The 25,809-nt window shown below is 33.0% G+C and overlaps 1 protein-coding gene across 32 annotated transcripts in view; it reads right to left on the reverse strand.

The window, feature by feature from the left end:
- Positions 1-25,809, reverse strand: part of LOC105330539 (protein unc-13 homolog B) — a 102,197-nt gene that overhangs the window by 32,118 nt on the left and 44,270 nt on the right. For all 32 annotated transcript variants that reach the window (XR_010715046.1, XR_010715038.1, XR_010715040.1 and 29 more), the window contains 4 exons: positions 23,810-23,890; positions 20,011-20,185; positions 2,102-2,166; positions 1,297-1,387 (listed from right to left, as the gene is read on the reverse strand). Coding sequence is in view for 23 of the 32 variants with exons in the window: in XM_066088793.1 (XP_065944865.1) it covers positions 1,297-1,387; positions 2,102-2,166; positions 20,011-20,185; positions 23,810-23,890 (412 nt within the window). In the remaining 9 variants the exon portion in view is untranslated. The remainder of the gene's footprint in view (positions 1-1,296; positions 1,388-2,101; positions 2,167-20,010; positions 20,186-23,809; positions 23,891-25,809) is intronic.

Genomic DNA, 25,809 nt, shown 5'->3' on the forward strand with positions numbered 1-25,809 from the left:
CATTATAAGCAATTTTTCATTGAGTTTTAGTGATTGTGACATAATATTGAGAATTCGATGTTCGTAACAATCACTCCTTTTAAGTGCCCGATATATCTGCGCAAATAGAATTGGATCCGTCGTCTTTAAGTCTAGCTAGGCTAGCATTTTATTAATGCTTAAATTACCTGTAATTTCTTTGAATTCTTAAAGCTGATTCTAAACTTGTCTTAATTATTTCGGTATTTCTATTTAAAACTTATCATCATATGCAGAAGGCTCTTAATTAAGCAAAAAGGTTATATGGTAATGAAAAAAAATTTGGCCATGAAAAATGACGTGCATGATAAAACAATGCATATCCAATAACATACTTCTTTTGTCTCCCTTCAAAATTTTGACCCATGCAAATATCCAAGAAATATTCAATATTTCCCTACTGATAAGAACTAACGATGCTCTACATTAATATTTCATACATTTTAAATCAACAAATTTAATCAATACTTCATTACCATTTTTTCTAATCTTATTCTTCACAAGCAATTCAACAGTAAAAGAAATCACAAAATTAGTTTACACTGAGTCAGAAAAACTTGAATGTTTATAGCAAATTTCAAGGGACCATAGTTAGGAATAGCTTTCATTTTGAAAACCATAATTCCTTTCACAATTATAGCAAATTTCAAAGAAATCTTATGGCGAATTCATAAAATAATAATCATTGACATTATTTTAAACTTTCAAAGTTATATGATATTTAAATTTGAGGAATTTATCTTCGCATCTTTAAAATTCATGCATCATAAACAAAATTTGTATTGTAAATATTTATTTTATGAATGAAAAAATATGTAAAAATTTTGCCAGCAAATACCAAAGACCTTGGTTATGTAGATATTACAAATGTATGACTAAGGGATGTGATTATGGTGCAAGTTAAATTGAGTCCAAATGGGGAAAAGCCACAAGACAACAACATCAACCCACTAGGTATTTGCATATTACTGAATACTTGACACTTAGTACATGCCAATATCACAAATTTGAGTACATGATCAACATGATTAGGCATTCCATTCTCTCTCTCTCTCTCTCTCTCTCTCTCTCTCTCTCTCTCATGTACATGTAAACAGGATATAAAGGGATTAACACGAAGGACAAAATTTGCATTCTATCAGGAGTCTGCCAGAGATGTACCATATATTTACATACTTTGACTTGAGAATATACTCATGTATACTCACTAACAAAAAAAAAGTACTCTGTTAATTTCATTTAGCAGTAATTAGTCATGGTAGCCGAGTATATACTTACCAAGTCACTAACAAGTGCAACTGATTTTCGACGAGGCAGAGTGAACTCCGGAATGGTGTCCAGACAACTGTATATATCATTGTGCTCGGGCCTACAAACATTGTGAAATCAAAAAGCATGGTACAAGAAATACTGTATACAGGGCTATTTTCACCTCATGTTATTTTCGCCCTTCTTCACTTGCAAACATGCAGTTTTGCCCTGTTTTGAATTCGCCCAGGCAAAGTTGTGTTTAAAGAGAGATTACCTACTTGGAACACTGGAATTCGTCTAGTCTTACTTTCGCCCACTTAATTACGATGACGGCAAAAGGGGCGAAAATAAAACGGGGCGAATATTCCCCTGTATACAGAAATGTGTTAATTAATTTATGAAACAATTTAGCCTTGTTTGACAAAGATATAAATCATAATTATCAAATTTATATTGGCATATCATCTAGTTTGAAAGCAATATATTGTACAAAGAATCTTCAAAGGCTACTTTAAACAAAACATTTCCTCAATTTGTCCCTTATTTACAAAACTTCACTATATCAATATTAAAATTTTCGAAGATGAAATAGATTTGTAAACTCAAAATCTCTTTAACGTAGCAAGTATACTTGATCTCTTTCATTATGTATAATCATGAAATTTAAAGTATACAAATAGATTGTCAGTCCAACACTCTGACAGTGAATTCTTTAGAATAACCTGTTATAATAACTTTCTTCAGATCTAAAGAAATGCCTTAAGATTCAAAGAGCAATTAAAAGTTTTAAAATCAATCAATACATGTACAACAGAAGTGACTCAATATTTACCCTCCATTGGGGTGTGACCATTTGTCTCTAGAGTCTTCTGTATGACCCATCATGTTTATTCCTTCCTGTAAAAAAAAAAAAAACTCAAAATATTAGAAAAAAAAACAAATTAAAATTCAACAAGGCAATAAATTCAACTGAACACGGAAATCATATATATTGTGTAAACATTATCTCAGACACCTGCTTCAATTCTACCAATAACAACATATCATTGGAACGGAAGATTCTATATTTTCAAATCCTGTTACAGTTTCAGATGCGGAAAAACAAAGAGTTAAGCTGGGATTGATTGGCTGATAACAATTGAAATCGATAAGCAAAAGGGCGATGAATATTCATTAAATTAAATTTTTTAAATGGTTACGTGATCAATGTCTAGCACTCAGAAAAATCAAGAATGCAACCTTGCTACTTAAACCTGCTGCTTTTGTGGATATAAATTGATTTTGAGTTTTCAGTTTTATGTATTATACATAGGCAGATCAGCTTCAAAGTAATTGTAAAAGTCAATTGTAATTTCTACTTCAAGGTTTTCCAGCGGGGGGTACATAAATTGTTATGGCTGTTGAGAGTGAAATAACAGAGATTAATGGTGGCGTTTTCAAAGTTTTAATAAAATTATTCCATATACAATTAGACTGGATGAAAATTAAGAAATATTGCTTAAAGTTTATAACATCTATCAACATGATAAAACAATCAATGAAAATTTATCAATTTTTCATATCTTTTATCTCAGCTAGCATTTTACTTCTAGAACTGTCAACATATCATATACAACCTCTAAATCATTCAAGATGATTGAGATATGATTATTATTAATATTCATCAATATGTGTTTTCTATTCCTTGCAGATTATATAAAGACCAAGGAATATTCCTGGATAGAAAACAAACACCACAAATTGAACAAAATCCTACATATTGATTACAACACATGGGAGGAAGATTTAACTTTAGATCACCTAGTGTTTGTTCCTGGTCAAATATACTTTACTCATATCATGGTACACATGTATCATATGATATAGCAGCATATCATGAATGAAAACTACGAACCACTAAGATGCTAACCATCCGAAAGGGCCAGACTAGATAGCTTTAATTGAGGACTTGGCATTATACTGTGGATCATCCCACTAGCCCAATATAGGTATATTAATACAAGGCAGATAGCTAGGACTAAGAGGTCACAAAAAATTACAAGAATTTTACACATACGTCTGTTATGACCTTGACCTGACTTTGAAACCTGGTTCAAGGTTACTGCACATTCCTTACCTACAGTTTTTTAGGTAAAAGTCTAAGCAAGTTTGGACCAAGGGGAGTGAAATATCATAGTCCAAAACTGGACTTCAGGGAACTGCTAAAAATCTAGCCAAGGGATCAGGATGGGGCCACAATTTGGGGAAGGGGGAATGTTACATATTTAAAAGTTTTAATTTGATACATTTTCTTATTGGCCAAAAATAAAGGTATGTGTAGTTAATACAGAAATATGGTTGCATCAAAACTCAAGGTATTTAATACAAGAATAATTCTCATACTATGCATGCATGTATATCACTACCAAATTAATATACACACAGAAGTTGATCAGTAATATTTACAGAGTAACATCACACAGTTGTATACCTGATAGCCTCTGGACACCAGCATCCCTCCATCAGTGTTCAATGTCACAAAGACCTGATGCCAATATATATATACGTAAGTAAACTATGGAGTTAACACTTACCTCATTCCCTTCCTCTGGCCACCAACAAATGTTAAATGATCATAGTATATTTTGTACATGTACTAAAATTCTGACATAATCTGTTACCAACAACAACACATCTTGCATATATGTACATTGTCCCTGGGAGCATCATGAAACCCTAAATAGCTGTATAGTGGTCAGATGGACAAAATGTCAGCAATGTCATGAATAAATTGCTCCACCCCCCCCCCCCAAAAAAAAATTTCAAGACTGCACCTATTTGTATATAACTTTACTCTCTTGTCTTTTGACTCTTAAATATATAATGATACCTTCTGTATGGTTAAATTCATCTATATAATAACTAAATCCTGAACATAGTGATAGTTAATTAAAGGCAATGTAGATATATAAGGAATAAGGAATCATTCTTTGAGTAATTATGAGGTGATAATTTTGGTCGGGGCGTGATCAAATCCAATAAAGCCTGAAGGGCTTTATGATAGATTTGATCACGCCGCGACCAAAATTATCACCTCATAATATTCAAAGAATGATTCCGTATTACTTATATTTATATAATTTTAAGCGATCGTACGATTGAATATCTAAATATGAATAAGCAAACTCTGCTGGTGCCTCAATTTGGCCTCATTTGAAGTTATGGGTTATATAGTACAAAATCGATACGTAGTGTTATCATAGGTAGAGACACTGGAAAATGTAAATAAATCTAAACAATTGTTTTACATTTCAGAGATAAATGCCAAGCAAATGCATTCACACATTATGAGCACTGTCATCTAGATTTGATCATCAAAGAAAAAAAAGTTGCCCTGTGCGACATATATACAAATACAAATATTGCTTAACTGATTTCTTGCAGAAAATTCAATGTATTCTCTTTGATTTACTAATAGTTCTTGCATATAATATATCATTACTTTGCCTAAATATTACTCATTTAAGATTTATATCAAATGGCTTTCACTTACACTGAAAATTTCAACAAAACTTGCAAAGCCATCAACATTTCACCAATTCATCAAGGACAATTAAACTATTGGCTTTTAACACTTAAATATATTCTGTATCATCTCAGTTCACAAGGGCTGAAACCATAAACCAAAGCTCAGTGGTCCAATTTTTAAAGGATGAAATAGTAATGAAAATGTACCTGGGAGCCAACATCTTCATCCATATCTGCACAATTACTGTCGAATCGCACTCGCCTGAGTCGTTCTCTGACCAAGTCATCATCTTGATGACTGTCACTTTCGTTTTCATTAAAAAGCAGGGACAGGCAATAGTCATCTTCAAAGCTCTTGTAATAGGCCTCATTGCAGGTGACCTCTGAACTTTGAGACTGTCGTCTGCTCACCTCCATTAAATTCACTTCTGGCTGTGCAGAAAGGCATTGAGACCAAGAGGACTGACCAAAAGACCCTGGTTGTCCATTTGTCATATTATTCCAGTCTGCGGGGACATTTTCAATCTCGTCACTGGAGCAATTATTGTTGTCATTTTCTCCCCTGGTCTTCTCCTCATCTGCTCCAAAAGTAGATGTCAACTTCTCCAAGATCATCCCCATCACAGTATTTTTTAGGTCAGTGCTCCCCTAGTCTATAATCACTAGGCTTGTTCCCCCTCAGCGGGCTGTTGCATGCAGTGCCAGATTCCTGTTTCCTTCTAAGCCTCCCATTATGTAAGTGATATAGGGTTGTCCCTTATAGTCTTGGATGTCATTAAGGCACATAATGAGAGAAAAGATACCATTTTGCCCGCCAACATTGTGATTATGTTACAAACAAGCATATGGAATCATCACTCATGGCAGAGCTTGGAATACGTAGTACAAAAAAAATATATAAATAATGAACTTGATACCGAGCTAAATTCCATTTAGAGAAAATATTAATGCTTGCTTAGACACCTAATGACAAACTTGAACTTCTCAAGTGTATCCAAGCATTTAATCAAAATATCCAGGCCTATGCCTTTTTCTGATATCTGTTTGTGAATCTATTTCAATAAGCTGTGGAATTAATTCAAAACTGGTACGTTTCATTGAATACATCCTAAATTGCTTCTATAACTGTACCATGACTGTTGAAGCAATGGAAAACACAATGGGCAATATACATGTATTTACTTTTAAGATGGATCGATCCGGAGGCAGCTAGATCATTAGAATTGAGGCAGTAAATAGTCAACAGACATATTTTGTAACAAAGCAAACAAATTTCTCTTTATTTAATGAATTTCAATTCATTATTTCTTGGTTTAATGTTAGCTCATCTAAACATGCATGAAATTTTAAACCAAAAAAAAAAACAATACTGCACCCACCTACTACATTATGTACATTTCCCGCGAAATACCAAATACATTGTCCATAATTCAATGGAAACTCATTATTTTCAATAATGATAAAAATTACAGTTGCATGATAAGTCACGTTGCCTCAAATTACCCGCTGTCGCAATGACACACTAATGCAAGGATCATCATATTGGACTATTTGTATATAAGGATAATCATAATTAGGTTGGCATTTTTCAGAGGGTTAATTAAGTTCCGACAGATTTATACATTGCATGGATTCAATTAAGGAATCCAATTTGCTAAATATGAACTTTGCTTCTAATACCAGACAAATTAGAGAGAGATATTGGGTTTTATCTGGTAAAAATTCAGCATCCTCGATCCAGTACTTGCAATATATTGATCTGCATCAAAATTGTTGCATGCATTTTTGAAGTCATTGCATTCCCCGAAGAACAAAAACAGTTTGATTATCAACATTGAAATTTTCTTGGTTCTTTGTGCAAAGCACATGCATAAAATTTGTTGGAAAAAGGCAAATTGTTTGAGTCAAAATGAGTATGACAAGCTTTAAATTCAGTTGATGATCAAATAAAGAGAAACTGTTTTGTTTTTCATTCAGCAGATATACTATATACCAACCAGTACCATCAAGTCATGCTACATGTAAGCATATGTGCTGCAATACTGAAAAACAGCAACAACTGCTGTTCAAAAAACCTTGAATTAAGCAATTAATAGACATTACAATGCAGAGATGTCCATGTAAAGGTGCAATATTCTTGATGGGACATGTAGCTCTGACAACTCATTACCTTCTTTGCCATGTAAAATATCTATAATAAAGAATCTGCCAACTTTAATTCAGTTTATTACATTCATTTTGAGTACCAAATTAGGTAAATAATATGGTAATTCTCCATGACGCTTGTCACAATCAAATTTCATTCATTTCCTGCAACTCTATCAAGGCAATCTTGAGATTAACTTTATAACCTTACAGTTATATTAAGTCCCTTTCTTTGGTTTCATTAAGAGCAAATCTTCTCCAGCAATACTGTACTAAATACAAGTAATTGGCAGAGGCCATCGAAGAGCTGCACATAAGCATGCATTCAATGTCTGCTGGATCTTGGTAGAAGACTGAAGATTGCAAAACATTCCCAAAACATTCATGAACAATTGATCCAAATGATACAAACCCTGAAGCAACACAAGATACCTTTTACTGGAGCAAAAAATCACCACCTCCGAGAATGTCTGACAAAATTTACTATGATCCGCGTACTTTGAAGTTTAATTCCTCTGATCCAACATGGACATGATAGCTGCTATAAACACAGGAAAGGTTCAATTTGAATTTGAAATTTATACAACCAATCAACAATGAAATCCCAATAGGCTTAAGGGGGATGTGCTTTATCTTCAGCTTGAACACATATACACTGGAGCATTCATCAAGTACTGATGATCAACATTTAGGCTCAAGGTTGATAGCTTAAATTCAGAGCAACAACCCCACAGGAATCAAAAGAGAACTTCTTTTATCTGCCCTAGTAAGGCTGATTAAAAGAAAAGCATCAGAATTGAATTTACAATCAATTATAAACCAAACAAATTTTGCCCACTGACAAGAGCTCATCTATTTAATGTAACAAAAACTTAACTTTTAAATAAATCCTGATTTTTTACTCTCCTAAACCCCCCTCCGCCTCCAAGTTTTCCAATTCAATGTTAAAAGCATCCTGCTTTTAAAAAAAGAATGGGTTGACTAAGCATATCCTATTTCAGATTTCAAACTGAATGGAGTTTATTACATTATTACTGGTAGAAAAAAAATATTTTACTGTGAGGGAGCAACAAAAACTGATTGACGTTAGTATAAATGGCATATGTATTGAGCACTATTCAGTTATTCTATTGTTCCCATGAGCCAATACCTTCAATGGACAATTTAAAACTGGGCCAAGGCAAATCAATTTGTCTATCATAAAATATCATCTTTAAGACTCATCATCTAGCTGTTTCAGATTTTAAGCATTAATTTTCAAATGGAAGCAAATAATGACTGGAAGAAATTCTCTTTAAATGATATAATAAACATCAGAACTTAATAAATTCTCTCATAATCTAAATTTCAAAAAGAATATATCACAAAATTCAAGCATAAAATCAAACTATAAACCTTTGGATTATAAATGATATGCTTTCTTTCATTCAATACCCTGGAGTTGTAAATTAATACTGCATTGTCTGTATATATAAGGTGCAGTAGTTTCATATCTCTGATTAGGTTAACCTCTTTGCTTCAATTCTAAAGATAACTTCTATTGTTAATGCAAGCACCTGCTGCAGACTGTCATTACAGTAACTGCACAGAACAGAAAATTTAAGATTTATTTTCATCATCTGTAGCTAAAAGCATTATTAAGAAAAACCAAAGAGTCCGTAATTAGGGGTTATAACTTTTCATCAGTCAATGATTCCAAAAATTATTAAAAATAATTCAATTGACATGCTCATTAATTATTACGCACATTAATCTATATCAGTCTCTGGATAGAATTTTCTAATAAACATTTTTTATTTTATGTCACAACCTAATGGAATGAGGTTGCATTGCAACACTGTATTTTCTGGTCATCTTATGGACATGGAAGAGTGAAACAAAAATCATTTATTTACAAGGTCCCCACCCAAATCATCTATGGATGGATTTCACATAGCCAAAAAAAGGTCTATTTCACCCTTAATATAGTGTACAAAATTTAAATTTGCAAACAGATAACCAGGATACAGACAACAACAAAAACAACAACAACAACAAAACAATCAAAATAACCCCCAAAATTTATTTACAAAAAACGCAAAAGCCATAGACTAAATCCCAGTATATAAGATAAATTAACATCAGATATTACAAGATTTATTATTCACAGACATTTAATATCAATTATTAATAAAAAAACTTGGGCTAAAAATAAAGGGAAGATATAAGTATATATACTAGTCAATTTCAAGCAACAAGATTTATAGCTCACCAACATTTAATATCAATTATTAATAAATAACTTGGGCTAAAAATACCAACATTTAATATCAATTACGAAAAACTTGGGCTAGAAATAAAGGGAAGTTATAAGTATGTATATAAGTCAACCTCAGCCAATTTCACTGTTCTGTACCAACACTATGAGGGTGTAGTTTAAATATTCAATTTTTACTTTGTTTAACACCACAATCCGGTGTACTATTGAACCACTTTTTTCAAGATTGTTTATCAACAAACCCTTTTTTCACGAGCAGCAATAAAGCAATTTAAGCTATTGATTCGTGTTCTATTCCCAAAAGAACAATTAAAAAACCACAATGTAAACTTTAAACATCCTTTGGACATCCATGAAACGAAAAAACGTATCGCAATAAAAAGAGAAATTCAAATCTAGCAAAAAAAGAAATGAAAACAAAATTCATTGTTCACTCAACCACCTTAATCTCAACATCTGGGATTATACCTATATACTCTATAAATGTAACATTACTGAATGAAATAAACTTTCAGTCTTTGCGAGTGTTGTAATTCTTTATCAGAAAATTTACCTATATAGTCCGTAGACATAACATTTTGTAGCATTTTATTGAAACCTGATAAGCTAACAGGGGCGTTTCGACTGAGAAATCTTGGAAATTTCTCATACTTTTCAATGAACATCGTTTGAACCCTGAGGTATATATAAATATCAAGCAATTAAGCCAAATGTGAATCCAGGATATCTTGGGACAGAGTATAGTAGCTCAGCTGACCTATTAATCCTTGTTGCACCTAGAGGAACTGGCTTAATATAGGACAATTAAGGAGCAGGGAATTTCAGTCATTGCAATCATGATTTCTTTCCTCTCATATTTCATTAAAAATCTACTTTAAATACATGAAGTCACTCAACTCATGATGACAAATATCAATAAAAGTACATATCTTGGAAATTCTTTCAAATTAATAAATAGTATTCTATAAGGTATATATACTTGTAGAAGACAGTTATCATTGTGAGACAAAAAATAAATTGCTTTTGAGCCAAATCTGCTTGAATTCAAATAAAAATGTCAAACACACCAAAGCCCTTAGTATTTATGAGTTCACAATTAAGATATTGATACCAAAGTTCTAATAACTTAAGGCTTTAATCTAGTTTTTATTTTCTTTTGACTTTTTTTATCAATTACTAGAACTTTATACTCCAATTCTCCAACCAGACCATGCACCTTTATGACATGTTATTGTATCATTTTTTGACAAAAGGATACAATTATACCAGATTTCTCATAAATATTGGCCAATTAGAATTCAATGTAAACACCATCACCGAGTCTTTTAACTATTTGAAGGGGAAAAATAAGACAAGAAATGTTCCGAAATATCGATATACATATAGGTATTATATTAACAGGTTTTCATCTGGTTGTCAACGTGTAGTATGCATAGTTTAATTTATTGTGATTTGCAAATTAATGACAGAAGTTGGAAGGCAAATTAAGTAATGGCTTTTATGGGAGTTTAAATCCATATAATCTATTCAACAAACATGACAAAGGTGAAAGGGACTACATACTGTATAACTATATATAATCAACCCATCATAAATAACGGAGTGAAAAAATCCTGGTGTTCTTAATGTTTGCCATCGGATGTTGTCACAAAGGCAGAAACATATGTAAATGGTTGCATATTCATTAAAAACAATTGATTGGACAGAGAAGCAGAGCAGTGCGCGACTCGATCTCTTATATTAGTCCTGACCGTTGATAATCAATTGAAACCCTGCCGTCAGCGGGTCCACGAAGAGGTAGCTAGGATAGGGGATTGTTATCAGAATCTCCCACCCACCAACCCCCCAAACCTGATCTCGGCCCTGTTGCAGTTCAACTTAATTTACATCCAACAGTAAGAAAACCTATATACTGTGATCACTGAATAATTCAATTGAATATGATATATAAAAATTCATGAATATTCAAATAAATGTTTCACAGACCTTCGATTCCATTGGCATATCAAATAAATTCAGTTACAGGTGATTAAAATGGATGAAAAAAATTGTCACTCACGGCATGGCAGGTACATTTCTTTTTCATTGTAGAACAATAATTTGTTCATGCAACTTAAAACACAAATTTATAATCATGCAGCTACTAGTAAGTTGTCTACTTCTACTTTTTTCAAAGGATACATGTGACATTGTCATAGCTATGCTCAAGGCACTTCCAATAATGTTATTAAAAAATAAAATCTTCATCAGACATCACAAAAGATTTTAACTTCGTTGAATCTCCAGGCACTTTTAAAGATCGTCCCTATATCACTTTCGACGTCCATCAAATTGCAGTTAAGGCAAATAAGAAAAAAATCCAAATTGATGCGTGATCCATAATCACATGTTATACAATAACTTGCAAAACAAAAACAAAAAAAAACCCAAAAACAATTATAAGCACCGATGGAAAAACACATAAAACCGCTATTGACACCTAATACTCCAAGCAGGAAAGATTTTTTTCGCGTTCTCAGCTGTGAATAGCTGTGAATATCACAGTATCAATAAAATCGGCTATTATACTGAGAGGATCTCTGTCGCAGCGTTTTGCACACACACAGCTGTCATAGACTAGCTCTACTCTCCCCTTAGGAGCTGATGTCAATTTGTTGACCCTGGCTCTCTCTCTTCCCTGCAAGCCTCTCTCTCTTTGGTTATAGCTAGAGCTTAAAACTTTGAGGCAGCTGGATAACTTCTTGTCTATAAATGTTACATTTAAAACTTTTGTATATATACAGTACATATATTCAAGTGCTTGACTGATTATCCGATAATTTCACCTCTTATGATATAAATCTATACTGATTATTTGATGTGTCTATACTATAATCGCTCACAGTTTAATGCAGTGATGGATCAATTTTCCTTTTTTCAGACCTAGCTCATTATACTTAAAATGTTACAGCCAGTGAAGTTCAGTCAATAAAATAAAAAAATTCTTTTCCAAAACACATTTAGGCAATATAGTTTTTCATTTTACCTTGGATTTCTGTCTTACTGTAAAAATAATCATGCAGGCTTCTTTTATAATACACACAGCAGCAAAATTCCAATCATGGAAATTTACCAAATGGCTTCTCCCTTGAGTACAGATATACCAACATAATTGTTCCAATTTAATGTACCAGATAATGTTTATAGTTTTGAAACTGCATGCCCTAGCTTCCTTACTGCAAAACTGAATAGTAGATCTAGAATACTATTGATTCATTCAGTCATATTTCATCATATCAGAGAAATTTTTTGTCAAAAGGTGTTTTATTTTACATGTAGCAATTACCATGAGTAATATAAATATATCGATCATTCTTAATTGTCTTAAAAAAAAAAAATTGAATCACAAAGTGCAGAGAATTGAGAAAGTCTTGAGTGAAAGACAATTGGCACAAGTACCAAATAAACTTTCTGATATGTAACTGTCTATTTTTTTAAATCATAGTAGTCCCCCAGTCACTCCCTAACCACTTTCCATTTGTTAATACACCTGATCTGTAGGCACAATTGCAGACCAACGATTTGCCTGGGATGATATCATTGTCCTGTCCATGAGTACCCTGGACACAAGCTGTAATACATAGTGGTTGATTAATTAACAATGATAGAAGTAACAGGTGTCACCTGCCATTATCATCATAACTTCCCTATCTATAGCTCTATCACTGAGACCTGGCTGCTATTAAATAGAAAGACTTAGTCTATCAGTATCTGACCAATAGATATATCACCCCCTGGGACCTGTTATTAAACAGAAATAATATATTTGCAATTAATAGCTATATCGGGGACCTGTTATGTATACAGGAATATTATACCCGAGACCAAATGCTATATCAGGGACCTGTTATTATACAGGAATATTGTACCTGACCAATTGCTATATCAAGGACCTGTTATTATACAGGAATATTGTACCTGACCAATTGCTATACCAGGGACCTATTAGTAATACAGGAATATTATACCTGACCAATAGCTATAACAGGGACCTGCTATTATACAGGAATATTATACATGTAACCAATCGCCATATCATCCTGGGCCTGTTATTATACAGGAATATTATACCTGGCCAATTGCTATTATATCAAGGACCTGTTATTATACAGGAATATTGTACCTGCATGGCCAATAGCCATATCAGGGACCTGTTATTATACAGGATTATTATACCTGGCCAATAGCCATATCAGGGACCTGTTATTATACAGGATTATTATACCTGGCCAATAGCTATATCAGGGACCTGTTATATTATACAGGAATACTATACCTGGCCTATTGCTTTATCAGGGACCTGTTATTATACAGGAATATTATACCTGACCAATTGCTATTCATGGACCTGTTTTCATGCTAGAATACTATACCTGCAATAGCAGGGATCTATTAAGTTACTAACATGCATAAAGACTTGTATTGTCCAACGCTCATGAAGTTTATACCACTAAACAGGTTGATCTAACTGAAATTTTGGGTTTGATCCCAGCACAATATCGGAAAGTTATATTTTTTTTTAAACCAACAAAGTGTATATCATTATGTAAATCCATATAATTTACATATGACAAATCATAGTGCGATATCAACTGTTTAATAAACAAGTACAACATGATCTGGAAAAAAAAAAGCACCATACTTTGAATATGACATGACAGACTATTAATAAAAGTCCTTATCACTTGACAAGCTTATCATTTCCTACTTCATTTGGAGTGGACATTAATAGGCCTCTGAATAGAAAATATCTTATGGAGCTGATATAAAGAAGGAGCTCAAATATGAAATATAAGCTGATGCTGTGTACTGCATGGACATATAACCTTTAATGGGGTCAACTGGTTTATGAGGCATCATCTTATCAACAACAAGGATCCTTAAAAAAAATCCTTTTATAAAAAAAAAATCCTTTCAAAATGGCTTCACTCCTTTTTCTTCTTTCATTTTTCTCATAGAAGCTGTCTTCTTCATCGACTTTAGATGTCAATCAATGACAATCGATCAATATTTCATCACAGCCCCCATTCCAAATGTTTCCAAATATACCACTGCTTTATTTACTTGGTGCAGCAAAAGATTATATATACACAATTAGAGTAGATTCAAAATCTCTAAATTCTAATCATCCAAAAGTGATGCCTTGCAACATTGACATTGTTTGTTATGCTTTTATCGCAAATCTTACTTACACGGGTGTATTCGTTGCGAGTGATAAACTGATGCGTTGAGTGACGACACTATCGGGATTGCGAGTTGCAGTTATATAAACAAGCATTTTCATTGGCCGTTTTAGTACCCGCCCACCCATACCTGCTGACGTGGTATTTGTGTCGTTTCTGCAATAATTGACTAAGAGTTCTCACAATAATCGCATCTTCTTTTTTTGTGTAAACAATTGTCAAAAACACGCTGTTAAAACAGGTTCAATCCCCAATTCATTTTTAAATATAATACATACTTCATCGAAAAATTCAAATCCTTTTAGCTGTTAAACGCATCAATTTAAGATGAGGCTATATTTATTTTGTTGTAGCTTATTCCAAAGAATTCACAACAGATACTGACAATAAATATTACATAGCCTATATTGCATTTTGTTGAACTTTGACTGATTAATATGACACACTTAGAACTACAAGTGTGCATGTGTTTTCAAACATACCAAAAAACTGAATTTTACGGCATGTAAACGTTTTCAATTTTGGACTGATCTGTGATCAACGTTATTTTGTAACTCACTTAGTCTGTATAAACATTCATTTTATTATATGTTCTTCGATATTAATCACACAATATTTACTTCTGATGTTGACACTGACACGCTAATCGACCTCGGATTGTATAATTCACGTGCAGATCGAGTCGCCATTTTACAGTTTTCAATGTATATAAACAAACCACACTTCTTCATTTTGCGGAGCTGTTGACGATGTTTCAAAGATTTCAGTACATATTTATTGTAAATAAAACAGTGAAGACATATGCTGTAAAACGTCTAATGGATTTCACAGCGAGTCAACCCGAATTTTCCCGTGGATCTACATTTTGCAACAAGTTTTTTATGAGGAAAAACAGTTCAACTCATGCGATTTTCCATATATACAGTATATGGTACATTATGAACGGTAACCTCAAATTTATTTGTTCACTAAACAGTTTCTGGCGATTTTTTTTCACAATGAACTGAATGACATTATTCGATAAGTACAATCTTATTCTGTGACTGATAATCTATATGCGCCGGTCCCTGCTTTTAGGGAACTTTTTCTTTTTCTTTTCATTAATATTTTACACATGTACGTGAACATCTCCCCGTTTGTTATTAAATAACTCTGTACGTAAATTTTAACTTGCTAGTACAACTTTATGAGATGTTTTCTTTCTCCGACATATCTTTCCACGTGTTAGCATCATGTTCTCAACATGCATTTGATAAATGGGCGGGTCTATATAAATGCACCAATCAGAATCTTTATTTCAAATCACAATTGAAATACACACCGATTAGAAAGTGTCATCACTCAACGCAATGCTACATCGGTCGTAGCGAATACTTTCATGTAAGATTTGCGATAACATCCTCTTGACAATTGCTAAACTACCATCACCATGTTTTTTAAAGTATGCAACATGTTGTTTGAGTGTTTAAATCGGATACATATATTTCAACAAACAGTACTTTGCCAGGGTTTTTTTCTTCTTCAACATGTAACTACTAATTTGACCAGTTGTAATGGCATAGAACATAAGTGACCAATTAAGAGCCAATTTAAGTTACATACATCAATCAAAAATCTGTAGCAGCTAACTTGGCACAAAGAATTTTTTCAGTGTAAATACTAAGGTTTCCTCTGCAAAATTAGAGCAACATAAAAATTCCAATTTCATGATTTTCTCATTTTAAAATTATATCCCCCAATCTCTAAATCATATCTCTTTATATGCAAGCATTTATCAATTTTCTTCTATAATGATGTACTGGCTACATTATGTATCATAACAATACCAAATAAATCTCATTTTTAATCAACATCCCATTATAACATGTGTGGCATTTGAATGCAACATATGGGAGATGCATTGTCCCCCCGACACACAATGACTCACTCTTTCAATACACATTTCAATAAAGCTGTTGCTGGCTTTACATTTGAGATTTTATACAAATAATTCATTCGAAAGCGTTCAATACACAAAATCCTTGTAATAAGTTTCCCCCATAATTCCATTCTACAACACATACATTGGACATTCCTAGACTGTTAACATAACATCTGAAAATTAGGGTGGGTCGGGGAATGTTAAAAAAAATGGTGGCTAATAATACAATTTAATTCTTGTTAACTGTATATCGATGTAATAATTTAATGCAGGTCAACCAAATTAACACATACTTTATATATTTTTTGCAGTTTTCCTCAAATAACCCATGCAAAACCTTGAATATGAGAAACACACAATTTTAAATACAATATCTGTATTAGCTAGATAATGTGTTTTCAATACGCAACAAAACCCTTTCATCATGAATTTTTTTTTAACTTTAATGCAGAAAACTTGGATATTTCGGCATTTTGATTACTGTAAAGAATCCATGGTGAAAACTGCATACAAAACACTGTTCACCATGAAAACATTTGTTTACTTTAATGCAGAAACTTAAGATATTTCAGCATTTTGATTACAAGAATCTACGGTGAAAACTGCTAATTAACATGTTTGTATGTGCCTGGTTACTTTTTCAGCTAATCATTTGTTTCAAAGAAATGATATTAAAATATAATAAGTACATGTAAGTCATATCAGCTTAAGTTCACAAATAATTAGCGGTATGTACGTCAGAACTTTCTTCTTACGTATTTGGTGTGAATTAGTGGATTACCCCCACAAAGAAAAAACAGGTGTCAACAAGTCTTCTAAGCTGGAAAATATTCACAACAGTTAATTATCTATACACAACAAAATCAATAAAAGGAAATTTGAAAGAAAAAAAAGCGAAACCAAAAAAAACCCTCATTATTCATTAGTATTTCATGACAACACACCTTTGAAGTATTTATAATCTGTCTGTCTGCAAAATATTAATCTCAATGTCTAGCCTTCTTTTTGGAGACAGAAAAAAATTCATCACGGCGTATATGGTGCAAAGTCTGCTCACGCAGCATCGAATATATATAGATAGCAAAAGGTAGAGTTGAAATGAGGGAACCAGCATGTATGTTAAAATTGAACACGAAAATAGCACAGCTGGGTGTGTTCAAAGTGTTATATTGTTAAAATGTTCAAGAAAAGTGAAAATAGGTACCAATATACTAAAAAACACTCCTGTTTTAAATTGGACAGCAAGCAGCTTATTATTTTTTCGAGGTTTTTTTAAAGCTTAAGCAAATGCAATGTGTCTCTTTCTAGATACAAATACACATCTTTTTCTCTAATTTTTTTCAGGGACGGGGGTTGGGGTTCTCTCACTGTCAAAAGCTGTCAGGTTTTGTGTCCATTCCATTGTGGAAATAAAATCAGGACACAAAACCTGTAGCTTGCAACTATGGTGTTCTCTCTTAGCCCAACAGCAAGTAGTTTCTAGTGTTTAATTCAAAAAGCACAAAACAAAATATCAAGGTCTTTTTCATTATTATGATTTTGGCTTGTTTTTGGTGTGGGTTTTATTTTTTTTTTAAATTTTTTTTTTTAATGCTCAGATAGAAGGCTGACTCAATATTCAAATGGGGATAGCTAGCACAAAACCAAACTGCAGCCAAATGTTGATTCCTTTGAAAAGGATTTTTGGATGCGGACAGTCTAAAATGTTAAACCTGTTTGTGCCTCTGTATTAATTTAAGTGACATGAAAAGCCAGAAAAAGGTCAACTCTTTTTTTTCCATTTTGTTTTGCAACTTGAATGCCATTTAAGTTAATCTCCTAATTTGTTTTTCCGGAGCTCTATCTAATTCAACAACTATTTTCTATCTAATTTCCTTCTCTCAATTTACAGTGGAAATATAACCAATAAAGGCAGACAGGTCTGCTTCATGAATAAAGAGTTCATGATGTGCAAGAGTTATCCTTCTTTTGGAGACACTTTGGAAAAATTGTAACAATGTTAAATCGAGCTCTTTAGTTTCTTACTTGTCTTTCGCTGATCTACTTGTATATTTCTAACATAATTAACTTAATCTACCCCAAATTATATCTTGCTCCCATTATAAATTTATCTATAAAATTACAACTCTTTCAAAATAGTAGAAGAAACAAATCCACTATGGATGCTAAAATTCAAACCTTTTTTTTGGGGGGGGGGGGGGGGATTTTAGCATAAGAACTGCTAGAACTTTATTTCTGCATACTGTGAGATAATAATTTCTTAGGGCTATAGCTGTTACTATTTAGGCCTGCATTGTGTCTGTAGATGTTCTCTCCTTTGGGGAAGTTTCTAATCATAAGCTTATGAAGCCGCTATAACGCATGCTTCATAAATCACATAAAATAATCAATTTTCATAGGAGATTGTTTCCTTAGCAGAGCCATAGAGTCAGTATTTTCAAAATTAATGTGTATAGGAACAACACCAACAGTTCCATGTCAATTTATATCATATGAATTCTGATAATTTGTAGAATTCCCAAAAGTTTTAAGTATCGAATAGTTCCATACGTAATATTACTTAAAAATCTTTAAGTATTTAAGACTTTGAAAATTATCTAATGCCCACATATGTGACACACTGCACGGTAACATAGTGGTATTTTTGCCCCATGCTAAAATCACAAAGTTATTTAAAGTTAAATCCTGTCGATCGTCTCCAGTAGCCACGAGGCACTGTAGAAAGATGGAGCCAATATTATGCTGACATCTCCAATTTCTGTGGTGCTAAAGGGACGAGACTCATTGACGTACTACACCTGGATGGAACACCAGTCTATATCAGTTGAACCGCTAAGATGGTACCCAACTGCAGCTCAGGTGGCTTGAAAACATGTATCAGGTAGTCATAGATATAGTGCTTTGTTTGTAAGGACATAATACACAACATCAAGTGACCAAAATGGTGCTTATAGAACCAGCTGCCTTTGGCTACTGACCTTACACCTAAGACCACTAAGCCATGTGATCAACTTACTGTAAAAGATTAGTCCCAAGTCAAAATTGCCCAAGTGGTTAAAGAGAGAAGCAATATGCAGTTTTTATTTTGCCCACTGTTAATGTGTGCAAATAAGGCAAAATTAAACTGGCAAAACTATGAAATGCATGGGGCAAAAGTTTCCAGTACATAGTCCACATACATACAATCAAGTTATATGTCATCTAAGAATCCCCGTTTGGTATGTTATAACTTGTAAGTTTGTAAGCAAGTTGTTTTCTGCAATGCAAGATAATCAGCAGAAAATTATCCTTGAGACTAAACATGATGAAAATCGACATTCATCATTGCCAATCATTGTTCACGTCTCAAACATTTGGTCATTTAATATATGGTCAACTCTTTTGTGTTTAAACTTAGAAGGAACACTTAAAAGAAAAAAAATGTACACCTTGTTTTTGCCCCTTCTCTATTCTTATATTCTTGCCATCAAAGTTTTCACAACCCTTTCTCCAAGGACAATGCACATATAAAAGTTTCTTAATATGACACATTATTGCTTAACACACTGCCCATGTCACCTACCTTAATACATCAAAAAATGTCCATGCATCCATCCAACAAGTCGCTGACTTTGGGATAATGAACATGATAAACTCCAAAGACTTTAAGGAAGCAACAACATTTAAATACCCAGACCCCAAAATCTTACCTTATTGAGCTCAGTGTTGATTTTCTTCACAGCCTGGCTCCACCTGATTTTGGCCGGTGACTCCTGGAGCTCGGGGTGGGGGGAGTATTTGTAGGGGTAGTCCAGAGGACCATCGCTTCTTTCCTGGGTGCTTTGTCGACTCAGACCGCTAAGGCTTGTCTGGCTGTTAATTGGGCTATAAAAGGCAACAATTACGTACGTTAATACGGAAAACTGTCGACAGATCGCTACTGCTTGATCAAATTTCCTTGCTGTTCAATTCTCAAATCAAGGCAATGGCGGCAATTACCTTGGAATTGATAACTGTGAACCTTTCCATGAGGCTATGTACATGTATCTCATAACAGGTGTAAAAATTACCTGCTAAGCTTCGTGGTGCACACATTATAATAATCATAATTTAGACTTTAACACATAGATGTACACACGATTGGAAACAATTACAGTTAAATAGCAGCTGGCTAGTTATTTTTTTCAAAACAGACTTTCTAGCTGTCAATTAAGCTATTTCGTTCACTTCAATATCTTCTATAAAGAAAAGGTTTTTTATACCCTAACTAACGCATTAGTTTCAATTAAGGTCCAACAACCCTATGCTAAGAGAGGTAACAACTGTCACCAAGATAAATAACTGAAATTCATACAGCAAATTTTTGTCAACTTTTGTCCTCTAAGGCATGCTGACACTCAGTGAGCCTGGTATCAATGCTATACATAATAAACGAACGATCGTGAGACAATGAATCTTAAAGGGCTATTTTTAGGAGGTAAGGGACGTACACCTTTTAATATACTGTGTCACACTATAAATCTTTCAAAAAAGTCAATGAATTGAATAAGAATTTTGTTAATACATCTTTTTTTCACGGTATAACAGTAAAGCACTATTGGATAAAATTTCAACTACTGATCCTAAAGTCACAAGTTGGAAACCCACTGGCCACTGATTCATTTTTAAATCTTGATTTCTAACCTTTCTAAAAGATTTTTAAAATGCATTACAAAGTTAAAAAAAAAAAAAAAAATTAAAATTTCAAATACAGTGTATGATGTGTTTTCATCCACACCCATTTCTCAATATGTTCCACACTACCTTAAATAGTCAGGAAGGCGTTTTGATTTCTATGGTTTCTGCCATGTAACAAGATTTGGGACAATAAAGGTTTCATAAGTTAATGAACACTGTGGTTTCAACAAATTTTTGTTAACTGCTGAAGAAAAAAATAAAAAATGCCTTAGTTAAAAAAAAATATTTAATAATAAATGGCTTCATGGCAGTCAAGGATATATTTACTTGCCAGACAATATTTACTCTGTTGCGAATATTATGCCAGGTAACCAATAATTGATATTTTATTTGCAGAGATATAGTGTATGAACAAAAATACTAAACAAGATAATTTACAATTCTAATTAGGCTGCAATCAAATCGATTTAAAACTGCAAGTCTCAAAGTTTTTAACTTTAAAGGTTTTAACTTTACAATCATAATTGCAGTAACAACTACATGAATGATAATTGCACGACCAATTATGCAACTTACTTTCAACCATGCCTAATTGTTCAGGTTTGAAAGTTATTATAGCTAATACTAATAATTATATCTGCTGTATTTGAACACACAAAATCTTAATATATGCAACCAAAAAAAACAAACAAAAAACAGCCAGTGTTTACATTGTTATTCTATTATTTGAAATAAATATTACATTTGAAAAGTTGAAATATACTCCTTTAGAATGATGTTACTCTGACAAATGAAAAGAATTTCACAACAGGAGACTTATATATAGACAATCGCCTGTACTTGGGCTATATCATTTAAAGTTTTTTTTTAACATGTATAACAACCATTACCAAAAATATATATATTTTATATATTAGTCAAACTTACAGATAGATAATCTCTAGACACTTCAATATGCACTCCATGTTGTGAATATTTCCAAAATCAAACGATTAAGTCCTCCATATATCTTGAACAATTAACATACAAAATCCAACAGATCATTCATAATGGCAAGTTCCTAAATTCAGTCAGACTGAGAATTTAACATGTTTTATAAGTGAAAACCTCTGACAGGATTGCCATTTAAAAGTTCTCTCGAGGTATACAAACAAGACGAAGAATGTGTTCCTAGCATAAACATGTATAGGGCTTATTGTGGCCCGGGTCTGCCAGCTAGAATTCACTCACCCATTACCATAAGACACCGTACTAATTGTACACATAGGGTCAAGGCTGGCCTCTGTACACATCATGCATGCAGTTAGTCTCGAGACAATTCCATTCCCTGAGACTATCAAAACATTCGTAAAACAAACTTTTTCCCTCCAAAATATCAAGCTCCTTTGTAGAACATTAGAAATCACAAACTTTCGTAAACAAATTCATTCCCTCCAAAATATTAAGCTCCTTTGTAGAACAACAGATATCCCAAACACCAATTTCAAGTATTTTTCTATTTCACAAATATCCATCAGGTCTTAGAAAATACAATTACTCAAAGTTATTAGCAAGATACAAAAGGCTGGCAGTACAACCATTTTTTTTTCTCTCGACTTCATCCAAAAATCCATCACTTCATAATTTCTAACTTGAACAAGAAAATTACCTCATTTTACCATGCTAGAGTAGCTGGTTTGATGATTTCATAATTGGTCCATGAAAAATGAAACCTAATTTCTCATTTCCTCGCTATCAAAAATTGAAAAATGACACACACAATCTTCATTCTGAGAATTCAATTACATATTGCACCAATTATTGAGGGTATATGAACATATATACATTGTATAACTTTCAATGACCTTTCAATGAATGCTGATGATTATTTCAAAATTTAAACTTTAAACAGTGGAAATGAATTAAAATAGGTTCTGAAAACCAGTAGGCATGGTTTCAAAATTCATGGCAACCCTCCAGAACATTTTTGAAAAGTATTGGTTTTGTACATTCTTATTTATTGAATGAGAGTGCAGAATGGTGTAATTTACAATTTTCATATTAACAAAATTTTTTTACACTAAGTCTTGTATATTACATTTGAGATCTAAGTTTTTGTCTGTCCCTCAGTAAAGATATATTAGAACCATTTTAACAGGAGCTTGGACTTTGGGTAGTTATGTCAAACAACACTGACGTAGGTCTGTCTATTTCATTGCTGCCTACTCAGCCATTGCTCTTTGAAATCAACACGATCTGTCTGGCTTTTCAGCTGAGACTACGAAATCTGCGTATATTTCACTCGAAACCAGCGTCATTTTCAACTTGTTTTGACGCAAAAAAAATATATAGTAACATCTTACCGAAAGTCCAAGGTCTTGTTAAAATGGTTCTATTTATGTCGATACTGTCTATACATATATGTCCATATTTAATAATATGATCATGGTGTTTTAATAATATCAAATGAAATACTACATACTTGTTGCACATGTCTATAACAAATTATCCTTTTTTTTGTCTTTAGCTTTGCTTTTTTGAATAAGAAATCTTTAAATATATAGTTTTTTTAAAGATATATTTATATATAACCACAACACTTATTTTTAGGCATTATTTTTAACCCCCTCCCCCTTTCCCCTTGAATCTTTACCCTCTTTCAAAGGAATAGTAGTATTAGATATACTTAAGTCCTCTGCATTCAATATATGGTAAACAACAAGAACTATGCAAATGCTACAGTAGTACACTTTGAATGTAAACAAAATGTCTAGATTAAATGTTGACAAATCTAGGTTATGTAACATGTTACACCAAAAAGATACAGTGTGACCTGAATATGCTGGGCCTTACCTAAAATCCTGAGTGCTGATTTTGCTGGTGTTGGTCATATTGGTCGTATTGGTCAGGGAATCTCCACTCCTTGCGGGGCTCCTGTTATCAAGACAAGAGAAATCAAAACAATTATCATTATACTGTAGCATGTCATATTTATCATACATCGACAGTCATATTTACTGCTGTCAATTGATTTTTTGATTATCACTTCGATCGTTACCCTCCATCTATATGCTGAAATTTTCCCAGTCACCTGAGGAAGATAATTGCATCTTTTATCAATGTGACATTAGAACTTGGGCTAGGAAATGCTCCACTGTTTCTTCGGCCGACAGTAAGTTTACTTGCGGAGGAAAATAAATGGAAAGTGGGTCGTGGGCTAATTGATCCCACGCAAGGAGCCAACAGTTTTTAAAAGACAACATTGTAAATTTGTTTAAATTTTGGTGAGGTTCCATGTTCAAATATTTTGTTTGTACTTGTTACCGTTTCTTCTGATATTTAAGAGTAAATGGCTATTTGACTTTTCTTTTAATCAATGAATGGTTGTTTAAAAAAAAAAATTGTAAATAAAATTGCTTGCATGATTATCAATTTTCTTACAGTACATTGAACAAAATGAGAGAGCCTTGATTTCAAATTTCCAAAATTCTTTTCAATTTAATTTGTCAGCTTACTAAAGTACATGTATTATTCTCTTTTGAGAAATGGACAGGCATAGCTGCCTACATCCACTATGCCTGTCCACCTCTCAAAAGAGAATAGTACCGGGTATACATGTATATATCTGAGTAAAAAGACCGCTCTATGCTACTTTGAACTTTAAATAGAACCATTTTAACAGGAGCTTGGACTTTGGGTAGTTGTGTCAAACAGCATTGTAACGTAGGTCTGTCTATTTCATTGTAGGCCACTCAGTCATGGCTCTTTGAAATCAACAGGATTTGTCTGGCTTTTGAGCTAAGGCTACGCAATCGGTGTATATTTCGCTTGAAACCAGCGTCATTTCAACTTGTTTTGACGCAAGAAATAGATAGTTACATCCTACTGAAAGTCCAAGGACTTGTTAAAACGGTTCTAATTTATAGCTTGAAGTCCTTATCATGCAGTTACGACCCTGGGTTTGTTTTTTTTAATTTTATTAGTTTGCATTGAGTTCAATGCCGACTGTTGATTGGCAAGGGTAAATTTCTGGATGAGATATCTTATAGGAGATTACTTGGCAGCTATAAAGCCTTTGGGACCAATTCTATCTCGAAAGAGCATTGTACATGATTATTATTGAAGAATTCAGTAATCAACATAAAATAATAAAAAATTCCATAAATATCTATAATTCCCAAAATGCAACACAATTTTCAGGGTTTTTTTTAGTCTTTTATCATGTTCTAAATAAATTGAATTACTTTAATTGCAATCCTTTCGTTTCTCTTGTCTTCTTGAAACATTAAAGATGAACATTCAATATGAAGTCACTGATATCTAAAAGTCGATTTAGTTAAGGGATGCTAGCTAGGAGTAGGACATTGAGTATGTGCAGATAATTTTTCAAAACCATAATTTGGTTTCGACAAAATAGAGCAATATAAACCAAGCTCAACAAGAGAAAAAAATGAATAAAACCCAAAAACAAAATGACAATATAGGCTAAATTATCCTAGGAGACCGAAAATACCCTGCTTTTTTTCAACCCTCCAGTGTCTCTACAAACACCGTTAAGAGCTAATGAAAATGTCTTCTTGTGATTTGGTTCAAGATATATACTATCTCTCTAAAGGTCAAGTAGGCCAACTTATTCTGTGACCACACAATAGGGACTCCGAGCTGGTATTTAGTATGTGTGGGTTGTATGGAGAAACAATGCTTATTCCTGCTGTTATTTAAGCCCACCAGCAAAGCATCAATCAATGACGAAACAGCTATAATACAAGTTCTTCTATGTACAGTGTATATATGTTTATTCCTCTTTGAGCCAAGTACTGGGAAAGCACGTACATCAGGGGTTTTTTTTTCTT

The sequence above is a fragment of the Magallana gigas genome, chromosome 6 (genome assembly GCF_963853765.1).
Source record: "Magallana gigas chromosome 6, xbMagGiga1.1, whole genome shotgun sequence".
Taxonomy (NCBI): domain Eukaryota; kingdom Metazoa; phylum Mollusca; class Bivalvia; order Ostreida; family Ostreidae; genus Magallana; species Magallana gigas.